This window comes from Pristis pectinata, chromosome 24 (genome assembly GCF_009764475.1).
Source record: "Pristis pectinata isolate sPriPec2 chromosome 24, sPriPec2.1.pri, whole genome shotgun sequence".
In the NCBI taxonomy this organism is placed as follows: domain Eukaryota; kingdom Metazoa; phylum Chordata; class Chondrichthyes; order Rhinopristiformes; family Pristidae; genus Pristis; species Pristis pectinata.
Window position 1 is genome coordinate 2,821,138 of NC_067428.1, and position 16,593 is coordinate 2,837,730.

Below are 16,593 nucleotides of genomic sequence, written 5' to 3' on the forward strand. Positions count from 1 at the left end.
AGAAAGGATGTTCTTATTGTGGATTGAAGGCTCACCAGCCTGATTCCTGGATGGCTAGGCTGACGTATAAAAAAAATCATGTGATAGGGCTTATATTCGCCAGAGTATATGAAATTCTTAAAATCCTGATGGGGCTGGATTCAGGAAGGGTGTTCCCAGTGGTGGGGAAGTCCAGAACTGGGGGTCGCAGCCTAACAATAAGAGGTAAGCCATTTAGGAGTAAGGTGGTGACAGTGTAGTCACTCTACAGTTGTTTAGTAACAAGCTGGAAACATAATTTGGTCTTAGTCAGACTAAAAGGTCAGACAGTGGATTTTTAAATAATAAAGCTAAATTCTGAGTTAGCGAAGGGCATACTGAGGTTGCAGGACAAATTTTGTCTATAAATTCTATCCATTTGCCATGCACCTGCTCAGCATATTTCTGTCATTATTGCTAAAATTTCTTTATAATTTCACTGAAAGTGGGTCAAAACCAAACCGAAGAAACTCTTCTGGATATGTAAAAACATTTGATTAATCCAATGATTTATAATCAAATTATGAATTGTTTGAAAGCATTGATACTTCAATTGTTTTAGCCTGTTTAACATTTCATGTTTTGTAAAGTCTTGAGATGAAACATCAAAAAATGTATTTAATTATTTCAGATTAATGGTATTGTGCAAACTAGTGCACAGTATTCTCAGTTCACATTGAATAAGCATGTTTTCTTGTTTCATAACGTATACAGAAATGAGTATATTTCATGGGATGACTGCCTTCTAAACACTTTAGACATTCTTATCACAGGGTGACAGGCAATTCTATTAGCCTCACTCCCATGGCCAGAGACCCAGTTCTCTCTTTTACTGTTAGCCCTACTCCCTGATGTAGTGACCTGGTGGCTCGCGTTTGGTGGCCTTCTCTCTCACAGGCTTAATAGAAAAGACCAGCAATATCAGAGCCCAACCAAAATGTAGGATGATAGCAAGGGGAGATGTGTGGTCCCCTTTCACTTCCTCTTTACGTGTGCTGAATTTTCTTCTTGTGTTTTATCTCTACAAATACAAAATTCTGTGAAATTGTGATCTCTGTTATATGTAAGTTACTTGTTATAGTTTCTTTAGAAGTAGCTTTAACTTTGTAAATTGAATGTCCATTCTACACTGCTAACCTGTGTAAATGAAAATATGGCTAGAGTATGTAGGCTAAACAATATCATCCTTTTTGTACCATTGTCCAAGGTTATTTTGAGTTTTTCATGTCAAGTCTAGACATTTGTTTATATATGCAGTATGAAACCGTGTATAATGAAGTCATGCCAAGCTCAGGATACGTTTTCAAAGTCCCCTTAACTTGTGAGAAATAATAAACTGTTAGCCAGCTCAGCTCATTCAGACTAATCATTGTAAGATCACTATGGCATTATAGAATTAGCAAATGTAAAAAAGAACAAAACCCTTTTTTAGTTCATGGTCCGAGAAACAGCATCTGATAATAGGCATTCTTTTTAAAGCATTGTTGATTAAGAGTTAAAAATTGGCCAGGTCTGCTGTGACTTCTCCTGCACTTCTTTTCAATGACACTCAAAATCTTTTATGTTACTTTTGCAACTATTCTTTGTGGTGAACTCCTCATCCAAATATCAGCAACTCTGATGGTGTAGCATTCCTTCAGGGCTGCACTGGAATGCCAGTCTAGAATACAGTGGCATGCAAAAGTTTGGGCACCCCTGGTCAAAATTTCTGTTATTGTGAATAGCTAAGCGAGTAAAAGATGACCTGATTTCCAAAAGGCATAAAGTTAAAGATGACACATTTCTTTAATATTTTAAGCAAGATTACTTCTTTATTTCCATCTTTTACAGTTTCAAAATAACAAAAAAGGAAAAGGGCCCAAAGCAAAAGTTTGGGCACCCTGCATGGTCCATACTTAGTAACACCCCCTTTGGCAAGTATCACAGCTTGTAAACGCTTTCTGTAGCCAGCTAAGAGTCTTTCAATTCTTGTTTGGGGGATTTTCGCCCATTCTTCCGTGCAGAAGGCTTCTAGTTCTGTGAGATTCTTGGGTGGTCTTGTATGCACTGCTCTTCTGAGGTCTATCCACAGATTTTTGATGACGTTTGGGTTGGGGGCCTGTGAGGGCCATGGCAAAACCTTCAGCTTGTGCCTCTTGAGGTAGTCCATTGTGGATTTTGAGGTGTGTTTAGGATCGATATCCTGTTATAGAAGCCATCCTCTTTTCATCTTCAGCTGTTTTACAGACAGCGTGATGTTTGCTTCCAGAATTTGCTGGTATTTATTTGAATTCATTCTTCCCTCTACCAGTGCCACTGGCTGCAACACAAGCCATGATCGATCCACCCCCGTGCTTTCATGAAAAGATGTGTTCTTTTCATGAAATTCTGTACCCTTTTTTCTCCAAACATACCTTTGCTTATTGCGGCCAAAAACTTCTATTTTAACTTCATCAGTCCACAGGACTTGTTTCCAAAATGCATCAGGCTTGTTTAGATGTTTCTTTGCAACCTTTTGAAGCTGAATTTTGTGGTGAGGATGCAGGAAAGGTTTTCTTCTGATGACTCTTCCATGAAGGTCATATTTGTGCAGGTGTCGCTGCACAGTAGAACAGTGCACCACCACTCCAGAGTCTGCTAAATCTTCCTGAAGGTCTTTTGCAGTCAAACGGAGGTTTTGATTTGCCTTTCTAGCAATCCTACGAGTAGTTCTCTCGGAAAGTTTTCTTGGTCTTCTGGACCTCAACTTGACCTCCACTGTTCCTGTTAACTGCCATTTCTTAATTACATTATGAACTGAGGAAACGGCTACCTGAAAACGCTTTGCCATCTTCTTATAGCCTTCTCCTGCTTTGTGGGTATCATTTATTTTAATTTTCTGAGTGCTAGGCAGCTGCTTAGAGGAGCCCGTGGCTGCTGATTGTTGGGACAAGGTTTGAGGAGTCAGGGTATTTATAAAGCATTGAAAGTTGCATCACCTGGTCTTTCGTAATGATGACTGTGAACAAGCCATAGCCCTAACAAGGGAATGAAGGTCTGAGACCTTGGTAAAAGTTATCTGAGAGCTCAAGTCCCTTGGGGTGCCCAAACTTTTGCATGGTGCTCCTTTCCTTTTTTCACTCTAAAATTGTACAGAACAAAGGTTTAGATGGGGCAGAGTTTGTTAGGTGTGTCCAGGACGGATTCCTGTCACAGTATGTTGACAGACCGACTAGAGGGAATGCCATATTAGATCTAGTATTAGGTAATGAACCAGGTCAGGTGACAGATCTCTCAGTGGGTGAGCATTTGGGGGACAGTGACCACTGCTCCATAACCTTTAGCATTGTCATGGACAAGGACAGGATCAAAGAAGACAGGAAGATATTTAATTGGGGAAAGGCAAATTAGGAGGCTATAAGGCAAGAACTTGAGAGTGTATATTGGGATGACATTTTTGAAGAGAAATGTACTATGAAGATGTGGTGGATGTTCAGGGATCTCTTGCAGGATGTTAGGGATAAATTTGTCCCGGTGAGGCAGAGAAAGAATGGCAGGGTGAAGGAACCATGGGTGATGAGAGGTGGAACAACTAGTTAGGAAGAAGAAGGCAGCATACGTAAGTTGTAAGCAGCAAGGATCAGATAGGGCTCGTGAGGAATATAGAGTAGCAAGGAAGGAACTTAAGAAGGGGCTGAGGAGAGCAAGAAGGGGACGTGAAAAGGCTTTGGCGAGTAGGGTTAAGGAGAATCCCAAGGCTTTTTTCTCGTATGTGAAGAACAGAAGGATGACGAGAGTAAAGGTAGGACCGATTAGAGACAAAGTTGGGAAGATGTGCCTGGAAGCTGTAGAAGTGGGTGAGGTTCTCAATGAATACTTCTCTTCAGTGTTCACCAAGGAGAGGGGTCTTGATGACGCTGAGGATAGCGTTGGTAAGGTTAATGTTCTAGAGCATGTAGATATCAAGAGAGAGGATGTGTTGGAGCTGTTAGAAAATAGTAGGACATATAAGTCCCCGGGGCCTGACAGAATATTCCCCAGGCTGCTTTGCGAGGGGAGGGAGGAGATTGCTGAACTGTTGGCTAGGATCTTTGAGTCCTTGTTGTCCATGGGAATGGTACCGGAGGATTGGAGGGTGGCAAATGTTGTCTCCTTATTCAAAAAAGGTAGTAGGGATAGTCCAGGGAGTTACAGACCAGTGAGCCTTACGTCTGTGGTGGGCAAGCAGTTAGAAAGGATTCTAAAAGATAGGATCTATGAGCATTTAGAGAACCATGGACTGATTAGGGACAGCCAGCATGGCTTTGTGAAGGGAAGATCTTGCCTGATAGGGTCCTTTGAGGTGACCAGGAAGATTGATGAGGGTAGTGCAGTAGATGTGTTCTACATGGATTTTAGTAAGGCGTTCGACAAGGTTCCACATGGTAGACTTCTTCAGAAGGTTCAGAGGGCAAGGGATCCAGGGAAGCTTGGCTATGTGGATTCAGAATTGGCTTGCCTGTAGAAAGCAGAGGGTTGTGGTGGAGGGAGTGCAGTCAGGTTGGAGGGCTGTGACTAGTGGTGTCCCACAAGGATTGGTTCTGGGACCTCTACTTTTCATGATATTTATTAATGACTTGGATGGTGGAAGGGTGGGTTAGCAAGTTTGCAGAGGACACAGAGGTCAGTGGTGTTGTGAATAGTGTGGAGGGCCGTCAAAGCTGACAGAGGGATATTGATAGGATGAAGAGCTGGGCTGAGAAGTGGCAGATGGAGTTCAGTCTGGAGAAGTGTGAGGTGGTACACTTTGGAAGGACAAACTCCAAGGCGGAGTATAAGGTTAATGGCAGGATTCTGGGGAGTGTGAAGGAGCAGAGGGATCTGGGGGGGCCATATCCACAGATCACTGAAAGTTGCCTCACAGGTGGATAAGGTAGTGAAGAAAGCTTATGGGACGTTAGCTTTCATAAGTTGTGGGATCAAGTTTAAGAGCCGCAAGGTAACGATGCAGCTCTACAAAACTCTGGTTAGACCACACTTGGAGTACTGTGTCCAGTTCTGGTTGCCTCATTATAGGAAGGATGTGGAGGCGTTGGAAAGGGTGCAGAGGAGATTTATCAGGATGCTGCCTGGATTGGAGAGTATGGATTACGAGGAGAAACTAAGGGAGCTAGGGCTTTACTCATTGGAGAGGAGGAGGATGAGGGGAGACATGATAAAGGTATACAAAATATTAAGAGGAATAGATAGAGTGGACAGCCAGCGCCTCTTTCCCAGGGCACCAATGTTCAATACAAGAGGGCATGGCTTTAAAGTAATGGGTGGGAAGTTCAAGGGAGATATCAGAGGGAGGTTTTACATCCAGAGAGTGGTTGGTGCATGGAATGCGCTGCCTGGGGTGGTGGTGGAGGCTGATATGTTGGTCAAGTTCAAGAGATTGTTAGATAAGCATATGGAGGAAATTAAAATAGGGGGATATGTGGGAGGAAGGGGTTAGTTAGTCTTAGGCGTGGTTTAAAGGTCAGCACAACATGGTGGGCCGAAGGGCCTGTATTGTGCTGTATTGTTCTATGTTTCTAAAAATAATACACTAATCTTGCTTAAAACGTTTAAAAGAACTAATCTTTAACTTTATGACTTTTGGCGATCAGTTCATCTTCTACTCACTTAACTATTCACAGTAACAGAAATTTTGACCAGGGGTGCCCAAACTTTTGCATGCCACTGTATATGTTCAAGTTAATGAAATGGAGCTTGAACCTTTGAATCAATCAGAGGCAGTAGTGCCACCACTGAACAACAAGGACGAATGTAAATTCTTTTGTAGGAGAGTTTATGACCCTAAATTTTAATACATAATTCAGATTTTTTTTCTTTGTCCATCGAAAGCATGATATCCTTCTAGCTAACTGGTTGACTGGTTGTCACTGATGAACTGGAAGTTATACGAACAGTCATTCAGCATTGAAAAATTCAAATTGACTGCAATGAAATGTTTGCAGTAACTGATAGAACAGAATGTTCTTGCTAATACTGAAGTACATTTTTGCAGTAAATGAAGAAATGTTATGACACACTAGTCATTTCCTGCAGCAAAATCGTTTCTACTTCTCATTAAAGGAATATATTTTGGAATTACTCCATTCATGTAATGTGGAGTTACCTTCAGACATGCCGTGGCACTGAGTTATGAGGAATAAGGAGGATGTCAAGTCTTGTTTTTAGAAATATTTCAGTTCTGTGCCCACCCTGAATTAGCTAATTCAAAAACAAAATACTCCCTAACTGCTGGAAATCTTAAAAAAAACATAAAAATGCTGGAATAGCTCAGCAGGTCAGGCTGGAGAGAGAGGGAAAGTTAACATTTCGTGTTGATGAAGTATAAAATGTTTAAAATTCACATTTTTTTACAATGCAGCAATAAAGGAAGGAAAGACTAGAGGGAAGGCCCTCCATCTCTGCAATTTACATTTGATTTCTAAATGTCCCTCTGTCATCTCGAAATTAATTTTCCCCTTTTGTCCGCTGTAAGTAACACAGTGCCACGAGGTCGATTCGAACAAATACCTTTCTTAGCAGTGCACCGCTAGGAGAATTCTCTTCAGCACTCACTAAGAGTCGCTTCCCGAGTTCTCTCCGCACAAAGGGCAGACAGACATTTATACAGGAATTGTCACGCACATCCCATGCAAACGGCGCCGCAAGTTTCGGTCAAGCTATAGAGATCCCGAGACAGCTATCACACCTCTTGTCTTAGTATAATTGAGTTATAATCAAGGCATTCAAAGGCAAGTATCACCCTTCATTGTTCAGACCAAGCCTTCACCTCGATGTTAATTACACCCAGTATCGCCACTGTCTGACATATCGGAATGGTCCGTTACCCGAAACAAAGGCAGTTAACATTCCAACCTAACTAGTGGGTCAGCAGCTTGCTAGTCCTTGCTAGAGAAATATAAATGCATACATATATATTTTGTTTACCAGTTATAAGTATGGTTGCAATTCTTAACCCTTCACTTCCTCACCTCGTTATGATGAAAGTTCATGGACCTGAAACATTAACTGTTGCTGCCTGACCTGCTGAGTGTTTCCAGCATTTTATATTTTTGTTTACGTTCTGGATAATCGGAACAAAATTTGTAGGGTTCCTGTTGGGATTATGTCCTGCATGAGCTTTGGTGTTACTGAGGGTAAATTCATGTTTAGCTGTGATCTCAGTTCCCATTTAAGTCATTTAGAGCATTAAAGGGCTTGCAGTAGTGCCCTGGAAGCTGGATCTGATGCAGCTTTTAGGGATGAAATGTAGAATAGATAGATTTACGCAAAATATAATTGCGAGTGTTTGGATTCATTTCATTGCAATGAGTCTCAGAATGTGGGAATATTTGACGTTAACTTTCTGTTTTTCCTTTGCAGTGTTGTGCAATCCATCAGGACAAGAAAATGAACCACCAGCTCAAGTCCCTGTGCCAACCCCAATCCCAACCCCAATTCCAACCCCACCTTCCACTACTATGCCAGCCTCAGCCTCTGCTCCAGCCCTACCCCAGCCTCCCACACCTCCAGGTCCTGGCCAACCACAACTGGAAGAGCTGATTCAGCAGAGCCTGTGGAATCTGCAGCAACAGGAACAGCACCTCCTCATGCAAAGACAGGTCAGTTACCACAGTTGGCAACAGTCAGTGGATCAGTCCGGGCTTTGCCCAGGAAAGTAAGCTCTTTGTGCTTGCATACTTATTTGCTAGTGTTTCCATTAGAAACCTGAGCAGTGGATCTACTGGTGCACATGCTCTTAAACAATCTGGATGAAGGGTGATCTGAATGAGAGGATAAAAATGATAAATGGATTCGATAGAGAAAATATTTACTCCAGTAGGAGCATCCAAAACAAGAAAGGCACAGTTTGGATATTGGCTATTTCAGAATCATACAGGGTAGCAGAAATCTGAAGCTCTCTTCCCAGAAAGAGCTGTGGATGCCAGGAGTTTGTTGACTTTTTAAAAATTGAGAGCAGTAAATTTTGATTAGGCAAAAGTGTGGAGGGATTTAAATCAACAGATTGTATATGGAAAACAGCTTTAATGAAGTATAGTGTCCTAGGGCCCTTCAACCAAACTGTTCGTCATACAAAATTCATGGGTGAGTCACTGATGAATGGAGTGTCCAAGTTCTGTTCTTTCTTGTCATCACAGCCTACTTGCCACACTACATAATTTGAAAGGACAGGACATGGTAGCAATAATTTGTTAAAGGATGGAGTGTGATACAAGACAGCTGACAATTGGAGATTGTAGAGAAGAAGAAAAGCAGTGGTGTGGAGGTGGCAATCATTTAAAATGGGGAAAACAAAACTAGCAATTCTTGCTGTGACCCTACATCGGAAATGCCTTTTTTACATTTCTTTTTCATCTCTAATGGAACTGTTTATTTTTCCTCAGGAGCAGATAACTGCAGCGATCGCCTTGGCAATGGAACAGCAAATTCAGAAGCTTCTGTCAGAGACGCAGCTGGACATGACCGAATTTGACAGTCTTTTACAGCCAATTATTGACACCTGTACCAAAGATGCCATTTCTGTATGGTACCTTTTATCTTGTTCTGAACATGCAGTCTTTTTGCTGGAATGGCATTAATCCAATCTTTATATTTAGCTCTGGGTTAAAAGAAATGAAATTGACAACTTGGCTAAATACTGCATTTTTAGTTGCAGTGGAATTAAAGACATTCAGACTGATGGGCTTTATGATGCAGTGAGGGGCAGAATTTAAAGCTACTTTCATCATAACTTATGATGTTGAGGCAAACAGTTTGGATATGTCCAGACCCTAAAATGTGTTATCCAGCAGTAGCTGGGGCTGAAATTCCATTACTATGATCAGTAATGTTGGAATGTGCTTGTGTACATGGACATTCAGAGTTGGCAGTAACCACATATCTACAGTTATATTATGGGCTTTCACATGGAGAATTATGGTCATTTGTCAAATGTGCCACCCATGCTCCAGTTTGTGATGGCACAGAACAGATCAGATCAGAAAATATAACATGATTACCACCATTGCAGCCATTTTGGTAGTATCTTATCTTATAATTACTTGACTTTTCTTTTGAGGATTGCCACAGCTTTAGCAATACCGAAGCAAATGAGTGTGTTTTGTTACATCTTACTTATTTTTCTCCTTTTGGGAAGAGTTCCATCTAAACCAGTATGTTTTAATATTACATCATTGTGTATTATAATTGTTCTCACCACAATCACCAGAAATAACTGTAGCCATCTGCAGATTACTCATGTGTCAAATAATTCAAATTTGCCTCTCGGGATCTCCCAGAGTGAGAGAACATTTAGACTGCTAAAGCTCTTGTGTTTTTCAGTTTGGGTAGACTTGATGTGCAAATGTACTGAGCAAGCATTGTCCATTTACCAGAATTTTAATGATATCTGATATATTGCATAAAATTCAACTACTGCTGTAAATATTGTCGTGCCAGTAACTTACTGGTACTTGGACCGAATCCAGTAATGTCTTCCACCAATCTGATCCTTCACTTTCCACCCATAATACCATAAAAAATGCTAATGCAAAATTGCGTTGTTCAAATGAGAATAATTGTAGATTCTCATGATATTTTCTGGTGCCTGTTGTTTGAGCATCTTAATTATCACAAAAGACCACTGTTTGGAGTATAGTTGAATAGAGCAAATGACACAAAGAAGATCACTGCAACCCCCTGAAACTTCATCACAACTTAATGAACACAGTTCTTTTTAATACGTAGTAGCTCAGCTCTAAGGTAACATTCACTTCCTGATTTTAAAAAAAAAGGGAAAAGCTGCCAAAAGAAATAAAAAAAAAAAGGATATTGGCAGTTTTTTACTCAGAAAAATGTTAAAGGTGGCCCTTGCTTTTAAGTTCTTTCTAACAATTGACATGGCCAGGCTCTCCGTAATTTGTTAATCATCTTATTCCTTATTTCTTTAGGCTGGTAAGAACTGGATGTTTAACAATGCAAAAACCCCTCAGCATTGTGAGCTGATGTCTGGTCATCTGAGGAACCGAATCACAGCTGAAGGAGCCCATTTTGAACTGCGGCTCCATCTAATCTACTTGATAAATGATGTACTTCATCACTGGTTAGTATCTTAAGTACATTACTGAAGATATCCAAAGTTGGAGGCATAGGTGGAGACAGAAATTGGGTTGGGAAGTAATCCAGGACCTATCTGGATTCAAGTAAGAGTTCCAATGCTACCCAGATTTATTCCATTCTCCGGAATCCCTCATCATTTTTCAATATTATAACAGTTCATCAAACAACGGAGCTGTTGAGCTGAGCACCTTTTCCATCTTGCTATTGCATGAAATGAGGATATTTGGGTAAATCCTACGTGATCAGTTGCAAATCCCAACTGTACAATTGTGGCAGACACCAAAGAGGTGAAGCTGTCTTCTACAAGAAGGGAATTGTAAAGGTACTGGGTATCTTGTTCAATCTACAACTTTGCACAGCACAGTATAGTGCCTGGGAGCAGGGACAGGTGAAAAATGCAACTAGTACTTGCATGTCAAGCTAGCTGTTTGCATATCTTGCCATTCCACATTGCTGAGTTGTCCATATCATGTGTATATAGCTCTTCTGGCCGTAAAAGCCTTGGTATAATTCTGTATTGGACAACTATTCTTTCTGAGCTGCATTGTTTGTGTTGAGTTAGTTTCTTAACCCAAAATGCCAAATGGAGGGTGGTAATATTTTGAGATTAACTGCCACTTTTGTTCTACCCAGTATATGAACTCACCTTGAATACATCTGAACAGTAAGCACTGCCATGATAGTCCAAGAAACTGTTTCCAAACAGGAGCTACAGATTAGGAGGAATAATACTTGTCTTTGCAGAATGAAGTATGTATGTAGGTGGAAGTCAGATAGATCCTTATGTTCATATTTGGGATCTGGATGTCACTGGCAAGGCCAGCATTTATTTCCCCATCTTTTTTTGCCCTTGAGAAAGTGGTTGTGATTTGCCAGCTTGAATTGCTAAAGTCCTTTTGGTTCAGGCACTTCCAACGTGCTGTTGGGTGTGGAGTCCCAGGATTTAGACACATTGACGATGAAGGACAGATAATACTTTGCCAAGTGAGGGTTATGTGGAGGGGATCCTACAAGTGTTGGTGCTCCCATTCGCCTGCTGACCTTTTCCTTCATGGTGGTGGAGGTCACGGTAGCGGTCACAGGATTGGGAGATGCTGTCAGAGTAGTCTTGGGCAAGTCACTACTGTGCATTTTGCAGATGGTACTGCAGCCACTGTGTGGAGGGAACAAACATTTAGAATAGTTGATAGAACACCAATCAAGTGGGCTGCTTTGTCCTGCATAGTGTTGACTCCTTGAGAGTTGTTGGCACTGCATTTGTTCAAGCTGGTAGAATATTCCATTCCGCTCCTGACCTGTGCCCTTGGGTGTCAGAGGTGAGTCAGTCGCCACAGGATAACCAGCCTCTGACCTGCTCTAATATCTATGGTATTTCTGAGGCTTCCCCAATATCTGGTCATTGGTGACACCCACAATATCAATAATGGGGGACTTGACAATGGAATGTTATTGAATGTCAAGGATAGTTGGTTAGATTCACTCTTGTTGGAGATGGTCGTTGCCTGGCTCGAACGTTCCTTGCTCTCAGTCCATGCCCGAATGTTGACTAGTTCTTGCTGCACACAGGCCTGGCTTGCCTCTTGCTGAGAAGTGCGAATGCAAATACACATCACACAATCATCAGCAAACATCCCCACTTGTCACAGAAACAGGCTCTTTAGCCTACTATGTCTGTGCTGACCAACAGGTACCCATCCCATTTTCCAGGACTTGGCAATTCATTTGCTTGTCCAGATACCTGTTAAAAGTTGTCGGGCAGTGTGTTCCAGACTCCAACCACCCTCTGGGTGAAAAAAATTCTTCCTCACATCCTTTCTAAATTTCCTACCTCTTACCTTCAGTCCAAGCCATCTGTCTGTATATGCCTGGTATCATAGCGGAAGGGAGGTTAATGATGAAGCAGGAGATGGCTGAGCCTAGGACACTGCCCTGAGGAACTCTTGCAATGATATTCTGGGGCAGAGGTGACTCATCTCTGCCAATCTCAGCCACACTTTGTGCGACTTTATGATTGCAGCCACTGGAGTGTTTTCCCTTTTGATACCCATTGACTTCATTGATTACTTATTATGACACAGTAGGTGACCATTAGAGCCATGAGTTCATGATGCCTTCCATTCTTTTCTCATATCCCTGTAGTTTGTGACTTATTCTCTCTCACATATCCTCCACCTCCCTTTTGATTTGTTTTGAAACGTACTTACACTCAGTGACAATTTACCATAGCCACTTATCTACCAGTGTGCTTTTGGGGTATGGGTGGAAGCCAGAGATTCCGCAAAAACTCAGGCAGTCACAGGAAGAATGTGCAAACTCCACACAGACCGCACTGAGGTTAGAATTGGACTCAGGTCCCTGGAGCTGTGAGGTAGCAGCACTAATTGCTGTGCTGTTGGGCTACCTTCATCTATTTGGCATTTCTGGTTAAACATAGTTGTGACTGCTTCATCCTTTAACACTCAAAAGATGGACTCTGCCATCGAGGATGGGGGTGTCCTTGGAGCCTCTTCCTTCAATTTAATTGTCCACCACCATTCACAATAATGTGGTATGACTGCAGAACTGTGATCTGATCTGTTAGTTGTGAGATCACTTATTTATGTCTATTGCACATTGTTTAGTGCACATGTAATCGTATATTGCAGTTTCACTAGGTTGTCACATTATTTGTTAAGAATTCTTATCGAGCCATGGTTCATATACTTAAAAAGATATCATTTTATGTAAAATGTTTAATAACTTCATTAGCATAAGCTTAAATTTTATTGAGTAATTAGTTCCGAGTGAGTATTTGTTCTGAAGTTCTTGTGCTCAAACTGTACGAATTGTGGTAAGATGACACAGCTTCTGCTAGTTTGCCAGTGAGCACAACCTGTGCACCACCCAAAGGCTGAAACACTGTTTTGAGCTCCCAGGCGATGATAGGACAAAGAGTTTGTTAACTAAAATACTTCATACATAATTAATTTGTATATGATGTATGCGTACACAAACATTCCAATTCTGTTGTAAGTAACTGAATTGTTTCCTTGGGCCTTAGTAACTTACCCTTCCTGTGTGTTTTATGTACACAGTCAACGAAAACAAGCTCGAGACCTGCTCGCAGCCCTACAGAAAGTTGTGGTCCCCATTTACTGCACCAGCTTCCTTGCAGTGGAAGAGGACAAACAACAGAAGATTGCACGGGTAATTTTCCCTACCTCCATAAGTCAACTTATTTCTGAGAAGGATAGTGAGGTGTTGTTCCTTATTTTAGTTAATATTTTAGAAAAATACATCAAAACATTTACATGTTGTAGCTATTAAAATGTATTTTGTTATCAGAGCAACAAACAATCTGCCGGGGGAGCTCAGTGGGTTGAGCAGCTTCTGTGGGGGGAAAAGAATCATTGACATTTCAGGTCGAAACCCTGCATCTGGACTAAGAGTGGAGAGGGGAGATAGCCAGTATAAAGAGGAGAGGAGGGAGTGGTGAGACGCAGTCCAGAGCTGATTGGTGGACAGAGTGGGGGAGGGGGGTGGGGCGCGGGCATGGGAGGTGAAGGATGACAGATAGATTGAGCCAGGGAGGGGAAGGGGAGGGGTGGAGTTGGGGGAAAGGGGCAGGTGGGTGATAGATGGAGGCAGACACAAAAAAAGAGGCTGACGGAGCCAAGTGGTTGGTGGGGGGAGGGTGAAGGTGGAGACAGCTGGTGGAGGGGGATAAGGAGGAACACAAAGGCTCCTAGTACTGGAATCCGACAAGTAAAGAAGGTTATAATGGGACCCATTAGTGGAGTGCTGAATGGCAGATGGAACCAGAACCAAATAGGGGAGGGGAGGAAGAGCTGGTGGATGAAATGTGTGGGTGGTAAGTGGATGGGAGGGGGATGAATATGGATAATGGGGGGTATGGGGAAAGGACAAAAATAGGGGGACTGGAGGTGGATTGGAAATGGGGGGGGGGGGGGTGGGGGCTACGGGTGTGGGTAACGCTGTATGTGAACATTACCTGAAATTGGAAAATTCATTGTCCATTCCATTGGGTTGTAAACAACCCAGGCGGACCCCACGGACTTTCCCCCCACAGATGCTTCTTGATCCACTGCAGTCTCTTGTGTCTCAGTTGCATTGGGAACTGCTTGGTACTGGATAAAATAAATGTGAACTATGTGAGAAACTGAAACTTTTTGTTAAAATGAGATGATGTGTCATTTGAAAAAGATATTTGAAGGTATAAAAGAATGGAACAAGATAGATTGATATCATCTTCCCAGAAATTGTGTTATACAGGTATAAAATTAAAGTGTTACATAGAGCAGGAGGAAAATTCTCACAGAGAGCTGAAAGCCTGTGGAATGCAAAACTAGATTTGGAGATGAATGCAAACAGGGCAATTTTTATGAACGGATTGGTAAAGTAGTTGAAGGAAAAGAGAATAATGATCTGAGAGCAGGAAAGGCACTAAAATTAGGACCTACATCAGAGAGAAACATAAGCTATTTTCATTTTGTATGTTTTGTGTAATTAATGTGATTCCTAATGTCTTGGATTGTGTGTAATTTTGAGCCCTCTGCAAGGTGAGACTAGGAAGTGAAAAGTGTAGAGAGAATACCATATCTATTGGGATGAATGTAAAGGTACAAAAAAATCAAATAAGAGTCTTTCTTGAGTGGTACCTACCCAGTACCCCCACCCCCTCCAGTTTGCAAGGATCACAGAGTAATGGGAAGCAGATTGTGCTTCTGCCCTTGAAATTTGCAAAAATTAAGGTCAGGAAAAAAAAAAATCACTTGAGATTAAGTGAAACAATCCCTTTTTGTCCATTCCCTATGAAACAATCCTATATCTGGGGGGCAATAGAATGGAAAAACATACCATGGTGCTGCAGTGCTGGTATGAGGTGGTGTAACATCAAAGTATCATCCTACAGGCTGATACTATGTGGGCTGGAAAACACAGCTGCTCACTCAGTGGGTAATCTATCTAAACCATGTCATCACACCAAGAGCTGATTTTCTTTTACCCTTTCAGAAATTGGAGGAATCCAATCAAGGCACTGGGTTGGCAGCCTGTTACAAAGTACAAATATCACAGTGAAGTGTGGCCATTCGGTTCCTTTAACTGTGAATGGCCATAGTTTTCAGTGCGCAAAGCAGAAGGAGATAAAATCGTTAAATATTCTTTGAAGTATTTTAATCAATTTGATAAAAAGCAATATGTCTTTCAAGTGGCAAGATTCTATCTCAGTCTTCCGTTCAGTATAGAAGATTAGTCCAGGAAGTATGAGACAAAATTGGGAAATGCTAAAATTGTTAAAATCTCTGAGAATAAACGGCAAAATGTATACTGAAGTGTCATCAATTGTCCTTTTATTCTTTGTAAATGCTGACAGGCTTGGTGTATTTTTGCAAGGTTTTTTTGCTTGCATTGTATGGTGCAAAGTAATGCCAAAGACCTTCAGTGCAAGGCATGCACTAATGTTCAGTGGATGGGCACCACCTGCATTGGGTGCACAGTAAACAATGGGGACAGAGACCAGTGAGTGACATCTCTAAGAACACAAAGTCATCAAACAGGCATTTCTTTTTGATGTGACGTGCATGTTATGTCAGAAAAAATATTGCATTGTCTTTCACTATCATGATCCCCTAACAGAACGTTACTTTTGTTGATTTTTCACAGCTGTTACAACTGTGGGAGAAGAATGGTTATTTCGATGAATCCATTATTCAACAGTTACAGAGCCCTGCTCTTGGACTTGGGCAATATCAAGTTAGTAACTAATGGCACTTCTGATAACCAGCAGTTGAGTTGTGGTATTAGAAATGTAGAAATAGGGGTGGGAGTAGGCTTGCTCCACTTCAACACAACTGTGCCTGATATTCACTTCACACGGTTTCTGCCCTCTCCCCATATTTCTGGAGCTCTTCACCATTAAGAAATGTATATTGAGCAATAATTTTGAATTCATTCAGCTCACCTGTTAAGTTTAACATATGGCTCTGTTGTTGTTCATCAGTTTATTGTAGATTCCAGCAGGGAATTAGAGATTGCAGATCAGATGCATTTAATTAAATGGGCTCCTCTGGGAGAGGTAAAAAGTCTGAGGCCAATTTCCAACATTGCAGTAATTGCTTAAAAAAAATTAAATCTTGAAAGGGTTGGAGACTGGATTGTGCAGTAAGCCTGGACAATGGCCTGTTCTGTGTTTTATCACAGGTCACAGAGGTGTAATGGCAGTCATGAAAAGTCTCCTTTCTCTGCTGCCTTTCAAGATGATCTATGAGATGTTTTAGCAGTCTTGTTTTCACATCTTGGGGGTATTGGCTAATGGAGTTTAATTGACACAGGTTTCCCACTGAACTGATGTTTGAAGCAGGGTGGTTGCATTTACAACTTAAGAAATTGAAAATTAATCAGTGATGCAGTGGAAGACACTGCTGTAAGGTCAATGCACCTTGTTTGTGCAGCAAGATTTCAACTCTGCAACTAGCCATGCTA

The 16,593-nt window shown here is 41.5% G+C and overlaps 1 protein-coding gene across 3 annotated transcripts in view; it reads left to right on the forward strand.

The window, feature by feature from the left end:
- Positions 1-16,593, forward strand: part of cherp (calcium homeostasis endoplasmic reticulum protein) — a 58,883-nt gene that overhangs the window by 14,774 nt on the left and 27,516 nt on the right. For all 3 annotated transcript variants that reach the window (XM_052037624.1, XM_052037625.1, XM_052037627.1), the window contains exons 3-7: positions 7,375-7,613; positions 8,397-8,534; positions 9,942-10,093; positions 13,185-13,296; positions 15,775-15,864. In XM_052037624.1, coding sequence (XP_051893584.1) covers positions 7,375-7,613; positions 8,397-8,534; positions 9,942-10,093; positions 13,185-13,296; positions 15,775-15,864 — 731 coding nt within the window. The remainder of the gene's footprint in view (positions 1-7,374; positions 7,614-8,396; positions 8,535-9,941; positions 10,094-13,184; positions 13,297-15,774; positions 15,865-16,593) is intronic.